We start from the raw sequence: 20,488 nt of genomic DNA on the forward strand, positions 1-20,488 counted from the left end.
AGTGATGGGAAGTTTGATTCTTTTTACTGAATAAAATCTTTGAATCTTGTTCAGTATAATGGACTAATCTTTTATCAAGTAATTTTGTTCATTTCTTTTATTTGAACTAGTCTGGTTATTGCAGCGCTATAGCCCCCTTGTGGGCAATGAAAAAAGTAGCTAGATTCTCAAACACTGAAGACTACATAATGAACTTCAGTCGAAAAAGTATGATACACAAAATTACTTCATGATCATTCTCTTTTTTTCTGCAAAGTAATCTCATTTTTGGGGACCTAAAAATGCTCAAAAACTCACCAAACTTTGCACATAATTTAGGCACGGTGAAATATTTTGTAGCTTATGGGTCTCGCACATGCATGTGGGAAAATACAGAGCATCCCCATTATCCCCCGACATTTTTTGTGGTAGAAACATATGCAGACATATAAAAAAACCTCTTAGAGCAATGTCCCACACCCAACAGGAAGTCGACTATATTGGATTTAATGGTCATTTTTGGCATTTACACACTTCATACTTTAACAAACTCCTCCTACAGAATTAATCTGATCCGCAGTGAGTTTTTGTCCAGGGGTCAAGTCCTGAACACATGTACATTCCAATATTCACCCATAGTCACAGCGCCACCTGCTGGCAACAAGAAGTGACCTTTAACTTAGCAGTCCTCGTGGCACGTTTCACCTACATGTATGAAATTTCTGTGGCACATGTATCATGTCCAGATGTACTAAAAAGCCTCTTGGAGCGATGCCCTAAACCCAACAAGAAGTCGGCCATTTCTTCAAATTTACCAATGCATGCCAACAAGCCTCCCTGGCTTTGTTGGCGTACACGGTGTTAGATTTAGCCATTAAAGTATCTTATCATCGGGCATTCTTCTGGGGAAAATACAGAGCATGCACCATTGTGCGGCCAAGAACACCTCTACTCATTTTAGTAGTAATGTTGAGCTCCATATTTAAAACATGAACACATCTGCTTGGATTAGAAATGGATTATTATCTCCATCATTTATCCTTTATTCAGATTGAGGGACTGCAGTTTGTCAGAGATCAGCTGAACACATCTGATTATAAGTGGACTTCTTGTCATGGCCGGTGTGTACAGGGAAACATGAATAGGACTCAAATGCAGATGACAAGGCAGACATAGTTCAGGGGTTTATTGATCAAATAACTACAAAATCTTACAGAGTCATTTGGCAGGCAAGGTCAAAACCGGGAATGCAATCCAAATCAAGCGGGAGGCTTCCACTCTGAGAAGTGAGGCCAATGTGGAAGTCCCTTAAACCTGCATTCTATCAACCGGGCAGCAGGGGGCAACTCCTCTCGTTGCAAAAAGAAGTCAGAGTATGCTTCAGGGCGGGAGTATATGTTATTGACAAGTCATTACCATGGCAACCTGTCAATCAAGCAAGAGTGACTCCTACCCACGGCACTGTGTAAATTTAACCAGTGCCATTGAAAAAGCTTATGAGTTGTCTGTTCAACTTCTGTGATGAGTACATTTAGTTTTAAGACTGTCATTCACCAGACAAAGTTATCATCTCTGTTAAAATGACAGTTAACATGAAGTACAAATGCACCTAGCTAAGCAAGCTAGCTACCTCCATACAGAGCCGTTGGCTCCACTGTCTCTTCCAAAAATGGTCACGTCCAGTGTGGCTTGTTCCAAAAAATCAACATGGTGGTGCCCTATCGGCCAAAATCGAGGCTTAAAATGGCTGTCCACAAACCAACGGGTGACGTCACAATGACTACGTCCCCTTCTTATATACAGTCTATGGTCTAAACAGGCAAACAAATCAAAAGGGGTGAACCAAGGATGGAAATCCAAGATGCACATGAACTGCTGATGAGGGAATAAGGTGCAGGTGGACAGATGGGCTAGAGGCTCAGGGAAGGGGCATGAGGTGATTGGAGGGCAAATGGGAGTAGCACGGTCTGGAATGGAAAGAGAAACGTCAGAGAGCATTTGGTGGACTGCTGGAGAGCAGCAACTAAGGGACCTAGGGAAGTGGGTAGGAAAGAAAGAAATGCAGAATGACACTATCTCCATAATGTATTCTTTATTCAGATTGAAGAACTGCACTGTGTCAGACATCAGCTGTGCTTCTCTGGCCTCAGCTCTGAAGTCTGACCCCTCCCATCTGAGAGAGCTGGAGCTGAGTGACAACAAGCTGCAGGATTCAGATGTGCTGCTGCTGTGTGGTTTTCTGGAGAGTCCACACTGCAGACTGGAGACTCTGAGGTCAGACACCTTTTTTTTTTTTTTTTACTTCTGTGAAGGTTGTGGTGACACTAAACTGCAGACAAGGCTGTTATTATAATGATCTACCTTGTTGGGTTCAAGTGTTTGGAGTTTCCATTTTCTAAACTTCCCACATACTAAACCTTCTTCAGCTTTGAACAGATTATTAAACACTGAATTATGTCAAGTAAGAATATTTGACCTCATTCACCAATATCTTCTTATGTTTTTTCTGCAGAATTGTTCGCAGTTGTGTTCTTGAATAATGAATCCCATTGTCTTTGTAAATTGAAAGCGTGTGCTCAACTGACTAAGCGTGTTGACTCATTTCCGTCTCCAGCGCTTGTGTGTTGGTAGCGTGTTTTGCTGCTTTCACTAAATACCAGTTAAATTAGTTAGATTTTTCATTACAGCGACCAGCTGTTTGCTAAACACTTCCAGCAATTCTGTCTAAGCACTCACAGTTCTTTCCATCTTTTAGAGACTGCTGTTTAATCTCATAGTTGTTTTCTGTACTTTAGCTTAGCCGTTAGCAACTTAAGCTAAGCAGCTCGTGATGGCTTTTCCTTTTCCTTCTCCCTCTCGCTCTCCTACATTCTCCTGCTCGGTGTGTCAGATGTTCAGTTACTCCTCTGCCTCCTTTAGCGGTAATGGTACGTGTAACAAGTGTAGTTTATTTGTAGACATGGAGGCAAGGCTCAGTGATTTAGAAGTCTGGCTCCACACCTTGGTAGATCAGTCCTTAGCTACTGTAGCTAGCCAGTCCCCGGTAGTCTGTGCGGAACGGCCTGAGTTAGCCTCTGGTAGCCGTCCCCCGGCATCTCCTGAGCAGCCAGGAAAGGGTGGCTGGGTGAGTGTCCAAAGGAGGCATCGTAAGCATTCAAAGCCCACAGATCACCACTAACCTGTACACATTTCTGACAGATTTTCCCCACTCAGCGAAACACCCGCTGAGAAACCAACTCTGATCATTGGCAGCTCAATTTTGAGAAACGTGAAGTTAGCAAAGCCAGCGGCCATAGTTAGGTGCCTCTTTGTGGCCAGAGTGGGCGACACTGAGTCTTATTTGAAACTGCTGGCTAAGTATACGCCAATCGGAGGTCACTAAGATTAATGTTGAGTCAGTGTGTACATATGCAAAAACAAAGTCAGACACCATAGTTTTCTCTGGACCCCTACCAAATCTGACCAGTGATGACGTGTATAGCCGCATGTCATCATTTCGCCGCTGGTTGTCGAGGTGATGTCCAGCAAACAATGTGGGCTTTGTAGATCATTTGCAGACTTTCTGGGGAAGACCTGGTCTGAAACAGCATTCATCCCACTTGGGAAGGAGCAGCTCTCATTTCTAGAAATCTGGCCAAGTTTATTAGTGGGCCAAATCCATGACAGTCCAGAGTTAAGACCAGGTAGCAAAGTCGCTGTTTAACACACTTCTCGGCTCCTCTAGTGATGGTGTCTGCCCCCCGACCACTGAAGTTATTTAAATCAAAGGTAAACAGAAGAGGAGCTGTGCATAAAAACCTCATAAAAATTAAAACCACAATAGTGCAAAAGAATAGGAGAATCAGATCTCTCTCCTCTAAAGGTGTACTAGTAAATGAATTAATATAATATTACTTTACTTTGTCTTACTGAAACCTGGCTGGGTGATGGAGAATATGTTAGCCTAAATGAATCCACCCCTCCCAGTCATATTAATACTCACATTCCTCGAGGCACAGGCCGAGGAGGTGGAGTTGTAGCTTTCTTCGACTGTAGCCTACTAATCGGCTCTAAACCTAAACTAAATTTAACTCATTTGAAAGCTTTGTTCTTAGTCTTTCACACCCAAGTTGGAAATCAATGCAACCAATTCCATTTGTTACAGTGTACCGGGCACCTGGTCTGTACTCTGAATTCTTATCTGAATTTGCAGAGTTTTTGTCAACTTTAGTCCTTAAAATGGACAAAGTTATTGTTGTAGGGGATTTTAATATTCATGTGGACGTTGAGAATGACAGCTTCAGTACTACGTTTATCTCTCTGTTAGATTCAATTGGCTTCTCTCAGAGTGTTCATGAACCGACTCACTGTTTTAACCACACCCTCGACCTTGTTCTGTTATATGGTATTGAAATTGAACATTTAGTGGTGTTCCCACAGAATCCCTTTTTATCTGACCACTGTTTGATAACTTTTGAGTTTGTATTGCTGAACTACACGCCATTGGGCAAAAATTTCTATAGTAGATGTCTCTCTGATAGTGCTGTAGCTAAATTTAAGTATGTGATTCCATCAGCCCTAAATTCATTATCAAGTCACAAAATAACAGAGTATGATAATTTTAGTCCCTCACAAATCGATCATCTTGTTGATAGTGCTGCAGGCTCGCTGCGAATGAAACTCGACTCTGTTGCCCCTCTTAAAAAGAAGATGATAAAACAAAGGCAGTTAGCTCCATGGTATAATACTGAAACTCGCAAATTAAAGCAAATAACTTGAGAGAAATTGGTGTTCCACCAAACTGGAAAACTCTCATTTACTTTGGTAAGATAGTCTTAAAACTTATAGGAAGGCTCTCCGTAATGCCAGAGCAGCGTACTACACATCATTAATAAAAGAAAATTGGAACAACCCCAGGTTTCTTTTCAGCACAGTAGCCAGGCTGACAGAGAGTCACAGCTCTATTGAGCCAAGTATTCCCATAGCTCTCAGTAGTTACGACTTCATGACTTCATTCTTTAATGATAAAATTCTAACTATTAGAAACAAGACCTGCCCTTAACTGGCACCGACTTACCTCTAAACTCAGGAACCTTAGAAACAGCTGTAAAACCAGATATATGTTTAGACTGCTTTGCTTCCCTCAATCTTTACCAACTAACGTAAATAATTTCTTCATCTAAACCATCAACCTGCCTCTTAGACCCCATCCCGACTAGGTTGCTTAAAGATGTTTTACCTTTAGTCAGCACATCTCTACTAGATATGATCAATCTATCTTTATCAACAGGCTATGTACCACAGTTCTTTAAAGTAGCTGTAATTAAACCTTTTCTGAAAAAGCCCAAACTTGATCTGGATGTTTCAGCCAACTATAGACCTATATCTAACCTTTCATTTCTCTCTAAGATCCTGGAGAAAGCAGTTGCTAAACAGCTGTGTGACTTTCTACAGAGCAATAGTTTATTTGAGGATTTTCAGTCAGGATTTAGAGCTCATCATAGCACAGAGACAGCACTGGTGAAAATAACGACCTCCTTATTGCATCAGACAAAGGACTTGTCTCTGTACTGGTTTTATTAGATCTTAGCGCTGCATTTGATACCATTAACCATCATATCCTATTACAAACACTGGAACATTTAACATCCTGAAGGCAAATGTGCCTTCAGGATGTTAAAACCTGGATGACCTGTAATTTTCTAATGTTAAACTCAGATAAAACTGAAGTTATTGTTCTGGGGCCTAAGCACCTCCGTGACCCATTATCTAAAGATATAGTTTCCCTGGATGGCATCGCCCTGGCCTCCAGCACCACTGTGAGGAATCTTGGAGTTTTCTTTGATCAGGACTGAAAAATCAGGAACATCCTGTCTAAAAATGATGCAGAAAAACTAGTCCATGCATTTGTTACTTCTAGGCTGGATTACTGCAATTCCTTATTATCAGGCTGCTTGAAAAAGTCCATTAAGACTCTTCAGCTGATCCAGAATGCTCCAGCACGTGTTCTGACAGGAACCAGGAAAAGAGATCATATTTCTCCTGTCTTAGCTTCTCTGCATTGGCTTCCAGTAAAATCCAGAATAGAATTTGAAATCATTCTTCTCACCTACAAAGCTCTTAATGGTCAGGCACCATCTTATCTTAAAGAGCTCATAGTACCTTACTACCCCACCAGAGCACTGCGCTCCCAGAATGCAGGGTTACTTGTGGTTCCTAGAGTCTCCAAAAGTAGACTAGGAGCCAGAGCGCTCAGCTATCAAGCTCCTCTCCTGTGGAACCAGGTTCCAGTTTGGTTTCAATAGGCCGACACTGCTTCCACATTTAAGAGTAGGCTTAAGACTTTCCTCTTTGATAAAGCTTACAGGTAGGGCTGGCTCAGGTGAGTCCCGAACCATCCCTTAGTCATGCTAAAAGCCCCGGAGATAGCCTGCTTCTGTAGGAGCTCCTGCAGGTCCACTAGAAGGACAAGGTTCAGCACCAGGGAAGACATGACAGTTTTCAGTATCCCGTTGTAACACTCTGAAAAGCGGGCATATGTTAACATGTAAATAGTTTTGGAAGAAAACGAGATAACTACTTATTTTGCACAAACATGTCAGTGCTCTTGAGTGTACATAGAATTATGTTATTAACTAAGAACAAATCCCAAATTGAAAGCAAAACTGTGAGTTTTAAGAAGAAATTTGTTCTTAAGAACAGTTGGTGGAAAAGGTCCATTGTCTTCTAAAGTTACATGCATTATTCTTTATTCAGATTGAGTTCCTGCACTTTGTCAGAGATCAGCTGTGCTTCTCTGGCCTCAGCTCTGAAGTCCAACCCCTCCCATCTGAGAGAGCTGGAGCTGAGTAACAACTACGACCTGCATGATTCAGGAGTGAAGCTGCTGTGTGGTTTTCTGGAGAGTCCACTCTGTAGACTGGAGACTCTGAGGTCAGTTAACTGACTCTGTTACTATTGTAGATCTGATGTGTTTAATTAACAATTGAATGTAATTTCTTTTCATATATAACTTCCATCCATAAAGTTGTAAATGTCCTTTTGTTCATATTTTCATGTTTCCGTTACTAAATTTAGTCACAAAGTCTTGTGTTTCTTAAAGAAACTGTAAAGTAAATGAATGTTTATAATTTTTGGTAAATGGTCACATCTGTATACAGAAGATCCTCTGAACTAATATTACTAAATATTTGGAGAAATATTTGTTTGCTTTCTGTTGATTTAAATGTGTTTTCATAATAATGTCTGATCATTGATATTGATCTTTTAGAACACACTAGGGCTGAACCTGAATAGTCAAAGATTCAATGATTCGATAGGAGGAGTCTGTTATGAACTGAGGATGATGCCATTTTGGCAATATGGGGTTCTCAAAGTCTGATTTTACATAGAACTACTGGTTTTCTCCCAGTAAGTTAATATAGAGCCTATTATGATATAAATCTCAGCATATAATGCTGTAAGTAATTATGTGAAAAGAAATTAGAGTTTAATAAATATTTTTAAAGTGCGTTAATAAATCCAAAATTGTAATTCTAACCCTTAACATCGGGCGCGTTGGTGCGCATGTGTAGGATAGCGTGTGTATAATTTATAGGGATAGAGAGACAGCGCCAGAAGCTCTGAGGTTGTGCAGAGTAAGCCATGAACTGTGTGGGACGTTCAGATCATTTATCACCATTGATGAACCACACAATGGAGGAAAACAGGATAACTACTTATTTGGCACAAATATGTCAGTGCTCTTGAATGTGCATAGAATTCTGTTATTACCTAAGAACAAATCCCAAATTGAAAACAGTGAGTGCCAGAATCTTCCTGGAAACAGCATGAATTTTAATAATTAATTTGTTCTTAAGAACAGTTGGTGGAAAAGGTCCATTGTCTTCTAAATTTACATCCATTATTCTTTATTCAGATTGAGTTGGTGCAGGTTGTCAGAGATCAGCTGTGCTTCTCTGGCCTCAGCTCTGAAGTCCAACCCCTCCCATCTGAGAGAGCTGGACCTGAGTAACAACTACCTGCAGGATTCAGGAGTGAAGCTGCTGTGTGGTTTTCTGGAGAATCCACACTGTAGACTGGAGATTCTGAGGTCAGTTCACTTACTCTCTGTTACTATTGTAGATCTGATGTGTTTAATTAACAATTGAACGTAATTTATGTTCATACATAACTTCCATCCATGAAGTTGTAAATGTCCTTTTGTTCATGAAGTTGTTGTCCCCATCAGCTTACTTGAGTGAAGTCAAAGTAAAGTTAGCAACATCAGCGATGATAACACCTTTACGACCTAAAACCTCCAAACCAAATGATGCAGAGTTTTTCAGGCATTTTTTGTAGAATAACCTCCCGAATCACAGCAACCACATTCCTCTTAGACAGAGAGGCAAGACATTATGTTAAATAAGAAAGAAAAGTGGCCTACTTAAAAACAACACCATGTCCTGAAAACAGGCCGGTAACACTTAATTTTAAGGTGCTTGGAATAAGCAGTAATTAACAGTTAATAAGACACTTATAGGTTCTTTTTTAGAAACTTGTTGATGGTTAATATACCTGTCATTAACATTAATAAGATGTTTATTAACATAAATTAGACTTTATTAGGGTTAATTACGGAAATTAATAGATTTGTTAATTCGTTGTAAGACACTTGTAGTGAACTTGTCTAATGTTTATAGACAGCTTATTAAATAAATGATTATTAATATTAATGAGACTAAATAAGTATTTATCAAAATATGAATGAACACATTTGTTATTTCATATTAACACCCTTATAAGCACTTCCTAGAAACTTGTTAACAAGTTATATATACCTTAGGAACCTTAATAAAATGTTTAACATTGATGAGTGTTAGTAATATCCTAAAACACATTTATTATTGCCTTGTAAGATATTTATGAGCACCACCCAAACAGAAGTTTGTTGCCCTATAAGAGACAGAGTCAGAGAGTCAGAGAGTCCTTCAGCAACAAACCTGCTAAGATTGAAGTAGATTGGGTGAACACTACTCGAGATATGTGAGTCAGTGAGATTGAGACATAAAGAATAAAATTGCTTGATATGTAGGCTACACTGAAAAAAATAAATCTGAGAAGGGGATATGTAATTAAATCTTTGATGTCCTGAACAGACTTCAGCTAAGGTGCGGCGACCTGTCCCCAAAATGATAACAGCCTTTAAAAAAGGGGCACGCCACACCAAATGAAAAAGCATTTGTACTCACCTGTTTGAATGGCATCCAACGAGCCCTGCATTGAGCAAAATCTTAGAGAATATCCTCAGTAAAAAATCTAAAACAATCTTATTTGGGAGCTTTGTGACCCTCTCCTGTGTTTTTTTTCTCTCTCCTGTCTCTTCTTGAAAGAACTTTTATGTTTGAATAGCATGCCTATTAGCTTGCACGTGTGCTCTGCTAGTCTACTTGTCAGATTTTGCGTTTCATCCGGTTTCTGGATTCTTGTCATTTTGTCACATGATCAAATAGAAACATAAAATTGGGCAGCCATACACATGTAACCCGGCAATATGTGACACGAATATACCAAAGAAAATAAAACATCTTTATTCTGTGGAATCACATTTTTTATACTTTGCTTGCTAAAGACTTTCGTGGGTAAAACTACTGACTGACACCACGGCAAAGGGCTATATTTGCATATTTGAGGGTATATACCCTATACCATGTGATCACATGATTAACTTAGGGATAGGAGGTAAGCTGGAAGTCTACTGTTTCATGATAAATTTAGATGCATTTTTTCCATTTAAATGAAAAAATCAAGCGGGGCCCGCTCCTTTCATGGGCCCTAGTGTGGCTGCACTGTCTGCATTGTAATGTTATGTCCCTGAGGAGAGCTGTAACTTGATTACAGCTATCATTGTTATAAAACTATGAAAGAACTTATCATAGCATCGACCTGAACTCCATTCAGAAAACAAGCATTTTAAAAGTTGTTTGCTTGTCATCTTGCTGACAGACCTGACACGACTTCATATGTTTAGCAAATCGCCATCATGATGTTGTTATTTTGGCATCAGTTTAATCCATTTATTTCAACAAAATCACAGAAAAAGGTTTGTTTTGGGTTTATACAGCTATTGTAACGGCGGGTTGTGTTTATTTGTGTTATCGCATTGTGTGTGAGAACGCATTCGAGTAGTCATGCGGTCATACTCAGGCAATAAATGTGTGAAACTGGCATTAGGGTCAGCACAAATCGATAGACTCTGCTAAGTATTTACGCTACGGTAGTATTTTTCGATAGTATTAAGCTACTCTGTGTCTAGATAAATAAAATAAAATGCCTTGTTAAGAGCAGGTCTGCTATTTAAACAGAAGAGAACGAGCTTATTGCACAACTGATCCAGTTCTAAAGACAACTGAGGATGAAGCTCACACTCTGTGTGTTGATGGAGATGACAGTGGTGATGAGGAGAGGCTAAATCTCTACTTTGAATTGAGCATCAGAAGTACTGGGCATTTGTTAAAGAGCTCTGTAAAGTTTTGTATTAACTTGTAAGTCTTATTCATTTCATATTGACCATTTTGGAATTCTATATAAAACACGTCTTAGTGTTTTTCATGAAACAACACGTGATTTTTATGAATTAGGAGATACAGAAAAAAATGAAAGTAACAAAAGAAACAACAAAATTTTATTATTATTCCAGACTGGCCTGAGATCTGCAGCATGTTATTGATCCGTGTTGACATGAATAGGTGTATGAATGTTGTGCTGACATTTGGATGATGTCTGAAAAGGCTGACATTATGATGATCCACAATAACAAGTCCCTCTACTCATTTTAGGGAAAAGCTCATTGATTAGGACATAGTAATGTTGAGCTCCACATTTATAACCTGAACACATCTGATTGGATTAGAATGTTTTTTTATCTCCATCATTAAATCTTTATTCAGATTGAGGGACTGCACTCTGTCAGAGATCAGCTGTGCTTCTCTGGCCTCAGCTCTGTATTCCAACCCCTCCCATCTGAGAGAGCTGCAGCTGAGTAACAACTACAGCCTGCAGGATTCAGGAGTGAAGCTGCTGTGTGGTTTTCTGGAGAGTCCACTCTGTAGACTGGAGACTCTGAGGTCAGTTCACTTACTCTCTGTTACTATTGTAGATCTGATATTTTTTTTAAACAACTGAATGTAATTTATGTTCATACATAACTTCAATCCATAAAGTTGTGAATGTCCTATTGTTCATAAAGTTGTTGTCCCCATCAGCTTACTTGAGTGTAGTGAAAGTAAAGTTAGCAACATCAGCAATGATAACACCTTCACAACCTAAAACCTCCAAAGTGAGGGAGAATTTCACTCTTCACTCGGCCAAAAAAACTGCAGCTGACCTCTCCTGGCAGGGAGCGCACCAGGTATGATGGAGCACCTGAGGAGGAGGCACGTAAATTATCTGTATTACTTAAGTGTATTTGCAAAGTAAAGAAGTTAAAGAGAAAGTTATAAGGAGCATGGCCAGTGCTGTCTTTGACTAATTCTGAAACATCACTACAAACAGCTGAGTGCAGAGGAGGAGTCCACTGTGCTGAAATGATGCAGAGTTTTTCAGGCCTTTTTAGTATAATAACCTCCCGAATCATGGCAACCACATTCCTCTTAGACAGAGAGGTTAAGACATTATGTTAAACAAGAAAGAAAAGTGGCCTACTTAAAAACAACACTATTTCCTGAAAACAGGCCGTTAACAGTTAATTTAAAGGTGCTTGGAATAAGCAGTAATTAACAGTTAATAACACCATATAAGATGCTTAGAAACACAAATAAGTCCATATAAGTGTTAATTAAAGCACAATTAACTTATTATTACCTATAAGACTCAGATTTTGCGTTTCATCTGGTTTTTGGAGTCTTGTGGTTTTGTCACAAGATCAAATAGAAACATAAGATTGGGCAGCCATACACATGTAACCTAAATATACCAAAGAAAATAAAACATCTTTATTCTGTGGAATCACATTTTTTATATTTTGCTTGCTAAAGACTTTTGTGGGTAAAACTACTGACTGACACCACGGCAAAGGGTGATTAGAGGGTGATCACATGATTAACTTAGAGATAGGAGGTGAGCTGGAAGTCTACTGTTTCATGATAAATTTAGATGCATTTTTTCCATTTTTCACAACCAGGCTCAAGGGTCATGACAAAAGAGGGAACGAGGCAGCATAAATGATCACTTACATTTACATTTACTCATTTGGCAGACGCTTTTATCCAAAGCGACATTTGAGGAACAACATACAAGCATCAACAGAGCATCAAATACAGATCTGCAACTGACAAAACATACTAGTAAGAGCAGCAATAAATACTAGTAAGAGCTCACAGTACATATCACATCAATCGGGTAAATACCTAGGGAAGGAAGTAAGAGTTAGCAACAAGTCCAATCAAAACAAAGTGCTATCAATACAAGATCATTGTAGGGGATAGAAGAAGAAGAGCACAGGAAGTGCATTTCAGAGGTTAGGAGTTAGAGGTGTTATAAGAGGAATTGTTCTCGAAAGAGATGAGTTTTCAAGAGCTTCTTGAAGTTAGAGAGGGACGCCCCTGCTCTGATGCCGTGTGGTAGCTCGTTCCACCATCGTGGTGTCACAGATGAGAATAGCCAGGAATGGGATCACTTGTGAAGGGATGGCAGAGCCAGGCGGCATTCGTTGGAGGAGCGTAGCGGGCGAGAAGGAACGTAAGTTTGTATTATGGAGTTTAGTTAGATGGGTGCAGACCCAGTAGTCACTCTGTATGCAAGCATTAGTGACTTTAATTTAATTCTGGAGGCAGCGGGGAGCCAGTGGAGGTCACTGTGTGATGGAGTGACATGAGTCCTTTTGGGCTGATCAAAAACCAGACGCGCTGCTGCGTTCTGAACCATTTGTGAGGGTTTCACCGCACAAAATGGAAGACCTGCTAGGAGGGCATTGCAATAGTCGATGCGAGAGATAACCATGGCCTGTACCAGAAGCTGGGTGGCGTACTGAGTGAGGTAGGGCCTGATTTTCCTTATATTGTATAGAGCAAAGCGGCATGGCCGAGAGAAAGTAGCAACATGGTCTGAAAAGGACAGCTGGTCATCAATCATGAAACCCAAGTTTCTCACCACCTTGGTTGGAGTAATGGTTGTGGAGTCAATTTGTAGTTTGATGTTATGGTGGATAGATTGCTTGGCTGGAATGACCAAGAGTTCAGTCTTAGAGAGGTTTAGTTAAAGGTGGCAAGCCTTCATCCACGCCGATATGTCCGATAATAATAATAATAATAATAATAATCTTTATTTGTAGAGCACTTTTCAAAAACAAGTTACAAAGTGTTTTAACAAGTGTAAAGACAATAATACCCAAAAGACAATAATACAAAAACAATACAAGATTAAAGCTGCAAGCAGCGTTGGGCGGGCCCTCGCTGTTGTGGTGGCAGCCCGGCTGACGGTGAGTGTCCTGGTTTTTTTCTACTTTTTATCAGTTTTTCTGCTTTTTCCCTTGGTTTCCTGTTCTCTGCCCGCCTCTCTGTGTTTTCTCCCCCGTGTGCTCTCTCTCCCTCTGCTCCTGAGCCCAGCCAACTACCTGCACCTGCAACCCATCATCCACCTCGTCAGCCTGCCACACCTGCCAGTAATCAACCTCATCCCAGCCTGTATTTCAACCCCGGTTCTCCACACCATCCTTGCTTGATCGTCGTTGCTCCATACCCGGTGCCATCCCCACGTTCAGGCTTTCATGTTTCTTGTTTTTTCACGTTTACCCTGTACCTTGTTGCTGTCTTCCCTAACCTTGTCCCTCTGTCTGTTTTCCTCCCAGGTACACTCACCCTCGTCCTCCGTTCGGCTGGGCTCATCCACTGGCCCACTCCTCTTTGGACTTCCCTCACGGCGTCCTCCCTGTTCCCCCGCCTCTCCACGCTTCCTCGGCCCCTGTGTTCCCCTGCTCTCTGGCCCCCTGTCTCCTTGGTTCCCCGTGCCTGTACTTCCCCGACGTCCTCCTCTCCCTCCAGTCCCTCTCACCCTTTTTCCTCCAATAAACCTCCTTCCTTCTGAGTGCTGCATTTGGGTCCTCTCTGTCCACACACCACACCTCGTAACACTCGTACTTGTAGCGCGTCTGGGTGTGAGCCGGCCGAGTTGCATATACTGGAGCTCTGCCGGTGCGGCTGTGAATTTGCTATGCGGTTCCAACGCTGCATGAAGGTGCTATATGTCACTTCCTGTGTCCCCTATGTGGAGCTACATAGCACTTGCCGCTATGAAGATAAATCGGTATTGGTGTGTGGATGTCTGTAGGGCAGGACTCTCATCCTACATGTACAGTTTGTTTCAGATGTGAGCATATACACTGAAGTTACAACAACTTCCTGTGTAATGGCGAAGAGTTGATTTTGACGCGCCCATTGACGAAAACTCGCAAATAGCACAACTTTTCATCGTCAATGCCTTTAGAAGGCACAGCAGAAATTTGATGTCGATCCGACTAAATCCCTCGGAGGAGTTCGCTAAAGTATGAAGTGTGTAAATCATCCAAAAATGGCCGTAAAATTCAAAATGGCCGACTTCCTGTTGGTTTTAGGGTATGGGTTCTTTAGGCTTTTTTGTGCGTCTTGATACGATAAATGTCTCCAGAAAATTTCATACATGTAGGTTGAACGTGAACGAGGGGATAATCTTTTCCAATTTTCTAGGTGGCGCTAGCGAGTCATTTTGCCACGCCCATGCGCGAAACCCATAAAATACCAAATTTTTCACCAGTTCTGACATGCTTGCAAAGTTTGGTGAGTTTTCGACTATTTAAGGCCCCGACAATGGAGCTTACTTTGCTGAAAGAAAAAAAAAAATATATATATATATATATATATATATATGTGTATATATATATATATATATATATATATATATATATATATATATATATATATATATATATATATATATATGTGTATATATATATATATATATATATCTTAGCAAATTCAATAGGGACCTCGCACGGTCGTGCTTGGGCCCTAAAAACAAAAAATATATATATAATCTTTACAAATTCAATAGGGACCTCGCACGGTCGTGTTCGGGCCCTAAAAATAGGTCCTAAGACCGACCCCTGAGGTACACCATATTTAACTGGACAGAATGAAGAGACATAGTTGTTTACAGGCACGCAAAACTTCCTATTTGACAGGTAGGATGAAAACCATTCTAGGGCCGTACCAGAGATCCCCACCCAGTGCCTCAGTCTGTCTAACATGATGTTGTGATCAATGGTGTCAAAAGCAGCGCTAAGGTCCAGGAGTACCAGGACTGAGTACAAGGGAAGGATCGAAACCAGGTTTCTTTAAAAGTGGGTTCACGCAAGCCGTTTTAAAATAATCAGGGACACAACCAGTAGTCAAATGGGGCCCAACAGAATCAATTACTTTCAGTAAAAACTTTGTAGGCATTACATCAAGTGGGCTGGAGGACATTCTCATTTGTGATACTGTTTTTAAAAGCTCAGACAAGTCGATAGGATAAAACTGGTTAAAACTCTCTTGTTGCTGGTGAGGGACCTCTGAGTAAGAGGCCGTGGGTGTAATAGAGGCTCTGATTGACACCACCTTATTGGTAAAATAAGATAAAAACAATTCACAGTCATCATTACTTCCAGCTGAGGCGCAAGGAGGGGTTGGGTCTAGCAGCTGATCCACACAGTCTTAAACAGTCCGTGATCCGCGCCGAGACAGTGGGATCGCCAGGCGGGAAGGATAGGTAGAGTTGCGTATCGTCTGCGTAGCAGTTGTAAGAAAAGCTGTGCGAGCGAATGATCAGCCCCAGTGAGGTGGTGTAAATTGAGAAGACAGCGCAGCGGGGGTAGCAGAGTTTTCTGGTTTGATCCAGGTCTCAGTGAGCGCCAGTAGTCCAACAGATAATGTGCTAGCATAAGCAGTGATGAAGTCAGCTTTGTTGACTGCCGACTGGCAGTTCCATGACCCAACAGACAAGTGAACAGATGTGGGTGGTGCCTATTTTAAAGGCTTAAGGGTTGCCTGGTTTCTGTGCCTGATGGCATGATACCTCTTGCGTTTACCGGAGACAATAGGAACAGCATAGTAGCACATGGCTTGAGTGTAGTTGCAGCTGGCAGCTTTAGGTGAGTAGGTGTGCCTCAGGATGGGAAAAAGCTTCTCTTTTAGGCAGCCTTGCTCAGTGGACTCGTACTGTTAGACTCGCTGGTCTTTACCCAAGGAGCCGACACTTACGCTGACGCTTCAGTGGTAGGTTTCACTGAAGTAGTGTGGTCTAATTGCACACAGGTGTTGGGCACTACGATTGATTGCACCCAGCTGAGATCGCCCTCTGGATTAACAAGAAAAGCTTGGTTTCAGTGGGTGGGACACACACCCAGTTGTTTGATCTCGCTCAGCCAGCCTTCAGATTCAAGTGGATTGCTCGGTAAAAGTGCAAAGAAATAGCACCTCAAGAGTAGGAAAGTTAGAGTAACGTATCACCTCATCGTTGCAACTCTTAGTTGTAGGCACAGGAAAATGTTCTACTGACCTAACTTTGGCCTGGACCAGAGCTACACGGCCCTGCCCCACTACACGTCTCAAATACGTCACAGTTGCCCTCGCAAACTCACATTTTGCCAAATTTATAGTCAGACATGCCTCAGACAACCTGTCAAACAAAGCTCAAATGCATTTAAGATGAGTGTGCCATGTGTCACTATAAATAACCTTAACATTAACCTTTTCGCTTAATCTCCTTAACAGATACAACACAATCAAAGATTTCCTTAAGGGAAGAGTCACTCTGCTGTTCCTCTAACAACTCAGTTTTTGACACAGATAGCAGAAAGTCAGACAGTGATGGAGCCATAAAATCAACTTCACTCCCATCAGATTTCCCCTCAGATTCAGCTTTACTCATAGCTCGTGTACTTACACAGGCTGAGAAAACTCCAGGTAAGTTATCGGCGAGATGGTCAACAGACTTAACTGGACAAGATGTAACAACTGGTAAGGGAGGAGAGTCAGCAGAAACACGGCTACCAGCCAGCCCATTACCCAAAATGAAATGAATCCCCTCAATGGGCAATGCTGGACGCACACCTACAGCTACCTCTCCCTTTACCAGCTCACAGTCCAGGACCAACTTATGTAACGTTATGGGCAAAACAGTTAAACCCATTCCACGGCTTAGTATACAGTCACCCATATCAGTTTCTTCTGACACACGGCAACACAGATCGCACAATATAAGAGTCAAAGGCCCCTGTGTCCCTCAGGATTTTTACTGGAAACCTTAGCCTCACTTCCTGGCAGTGACACAGACCCATCTCTATTAAAAAGAGCATAAGCTGCCATCTGACATCCGGTTCAAGCTCCGTTGTAAGCAGCTCATATACACATGTAAATGACAAAATCAAGCGGGGCCCACTCCTGTCATGGGCCTTAGTGTGGCTGCACTGTCTGCACTGTAATGTTACGTCCCTGAGGAGAGCTGTAACTTGATTACAGCTATCATTGTAATAAAACTATGAAAGAACTTAGCATAGCATCGACCTGAACTCCATTCAGAAAACAAGCATTTTAAAAGTTGTTTGCTTGTCATCTTGCTGACAGACCTGACACGACTTCATATGTTTAGCAAATCGGCATCATGATGTTGTTATTTTAGCATCAGTTTAATCCATTTATTTCAACTAAATCACAGAAAAAGGTTTGTTTTGGGTTTATACAGCTTTTGTAATGGCGGGTTGTGTTTATTTGTGTTATCACATTGTGCGTGAGCACTTGTGCGAGTAGTCATGCTGTCATACTCAGGCAATAAATGTGTGAAACTGGCATTAGGGTCAGCACAAATTGATAGACTCTGCTAAGTATTTACGCTACGGTAGCATTTTTCGACACTTTTATGCTACTCAGTGTCTAGATAAATGAAATGCCTTGTGAAGAGCAGGTCAGCTATTTAAACAGAAGAGAACCAGCCTTTCACTTTGCTCAAATCTGAAAACATCTGATTGGATTAGAAATGGATTTTTATCTCTATCATTTATTATTTATTCAGATTGAGTTCCTGCACTTTGTCAGAGATCAGCTGTGCTTCTCTGGCCTCAGCTCTGAAGTCCAACCCCTCCCATCTGAGAGAGCTGCAGCTGAGTAACAACTACAGCCTGCAGGATTCAGGAGTGAAGCTGCTGTGTGGTTTTCTGGAGAGTCCACTCTGTAGACTGGAGACTCTGAGGTCAGTTCACTTACTCTCTGTTACTATTGTAGATCTGATATGTTTAATTAACAATTGAATGTAATTTATGTTCATACATAACTTCCATCCATAAAGTTGTGAATGTCCTTTTGTTCATAAAGATGTTGTCCCCATCAGCTTATTTGAGTGTAGTGAAAGTAAAGTTAGCAACATCAGCAATGATAACACCTTCACAACCTAAAACCTCCAAAGTGAGGGAGAATTTCCCTCTTCACTTGGCCAAAAAGACTGCAGCATTTGCAAAGCTGACCTCTCCTGGCAGGGAGCGCACCAGGTATGATGGAGCACCTGAGGAGGAGGCACGTAAATTATCTGTATTACTTAAGTGTATTTGCAAAGTAAAGAAGTTAAAGAGAAAGTTATAAGGAGCATGGCCAGTGCTGTCTTTGACTAATTCTGAAACATCACTACAAACAGCTGAGTGCAGAGGAGGAGTCCACTGTGCTGAAATGATGCAGAGTTTTTCAGGCCTTTTTAGTATAATAACCTCCCGAATCATGGCAACCACATTCCTCTTAGACAGAGAGGCAAGACATTATGTTAAACAAGAAAGAAAAGTGGCCTACTCAAAAACAACACTATTTCCTGAAAACAGGCCGTTAACAGTTAATTTAAAGGTGCTTGGAATAAGCAGTAATTAACAGTTAATAAGACCTTATAAGATGCTTAGAAACACAAATAAGTCCATATAAGTGTTAATTAAAGCACAATTAACTTATTTATTATTACCTATAAGACACTTATAGGTTCTTTTTTAGAAACTTGTTGATGGTTAATATACCTGTCATTAACATTAATAAGATGTTTATTAACATAAATTAGACTTTATTAGGGTTAATTACGGAAATTAATAGATTTGTTAATTTATTGTAAGACACTTGTAGTGAATTTGTCTAATGTTTATAGACAGCTTATTAAATAAATGATTATTAATATTAATGAGACTAAATAAGTATTTATCAAAATATGAATGAACACATTTGTTATTTCTTATTAACACCCTTATAAAAACTTGTTAACAAGTTATATATACCTTAGGAACCTTAATAAAATGTTTATTAACATTGATGAGTGTTAGTAATATCCTAAAACACATTTATTATTGCCTTGTAAGATATTTATGAGCACCACCCAAACAGAAGTTTGTTGCCCTATAAGAGACAGAGTCAGAGAGTCAGAGAGTCCTTCAGCAACAAACCTGCTAAGATTGAAGTAGATTGGGTGAACACTTCTCGAGATATGTGAGTCAGTGAGATTGAGACATAAAGAATAAAATTGCTTGATATGTAGGCTACACTGAAAAAAATAAATCTGAGAAGGGGATATGTAATTAAATCTTTGATGTCCTGAACAGACTTCAGCTAAGGTGCGGTTTAATGCCCACAAGCACATCCACACAAACAGGTGCTCTGTGGCGACCTGTCCCCAAAATGATAACAGCCTTTAAAAAAGGGGCACGCCACACCAAATGAAAAAGCGCTTGTACTCACCTGTTTGAATGGCATCCAACGAGCCCTGCATTGAGCAAAATCTTAGATAATGTCCTCAGTAAAAAATCTAAAACAATCTTATTTGGGAGCTTTGTGACCCTCTCCTGTGTTTTTTTTCTCTCTCCTGTCTCTTCTTGAAAGAACTTTTATGTTTGAATAGCATGCCTATTAGCTTGCACGTGTGCTCTGCTAGTCTACTTGTCAGATTTTGCATTTCATCCGGTTTCTGGAGTCTTGTCGTTTTGTCACATGATCAAATAGAAACATAAAATTGGGCAGCCATACACATGTAACCCGGCAATATGTGACACGAATATATCAAAGAAAATAAGTATTAAGCTACTCTGTGTCTAGATAAATAAAATGCCTGAGAGACTGAGCCTTTCACTTTGCTCAGTTCACAATTGATCCAGTTCTAAAGACAACTGAGGATGAAGCTCACACTCAGTCCTCTGTGTGTTGATGGAGATGACAGTGGTGATGAGGAGAGGCTAAATCTCTACTTTGAAATGAGCATCAGAAGTACTGGGGCAGGTGTTAAAGAGCTCTGTGAAGTTTTGTATTAACTTAAAGTCTTATTTATTTCATATTGACTGTTTTGGTATTCTATATAAACACATGTCTTAGTGTTTTTCATAAAACAACACGTGATTTTTATGAATTAGGAGAAACAGAAGAAAATGAAAGTAACAAAAGAAACAACAAAATTTAATTATTATTCCAGACTGGCCTGAGATCAGCTGCATGTTATTGATCTGTGTTGACATGAATAGCTGTATGAA

General features: G+C 40.5%; 1 protein-coding gene across 1 annotated transcript in view; it reads left to right on the forward strand.

Annotated features, from left to right (window-relative positions):
- The window catches only part of LOC119913727 (protein NLRC3-like), a 68,826-nt gene that overhangs the window by 22,729 nt on the left and 25,609 nt on the right, over positions 1-20,488 (forward strand). The window contains exon 4 of the mRNA XM_038732938.1: positions 6,715-6,891. Within this exon, the coding sequence (XP_038588866.1) occupies positions 6,715-6,891 (177 nt within the window). The remainder of the gene's footprint in view (positions 1-6,714; positions 6,892-20,488) is intronic.

Source organism: Micropterus salmoides, unplaced genomic scaffold, assembly GCF_014851395.1.
Source record: "Micropterus salmoides isolate LMB-PRFRI ecotype aquatic unplaced genomic scaffold, ASM1485139v1 Ms_hic_scaffold_1, whole genome shotgun sequence".
Lineage (NCBI taxonomy): Eukaryota > Metazoa > Chordata > Actinopteri > Centrarchiformes > Centrarchidae > Micropterus > Micropterus salmoides.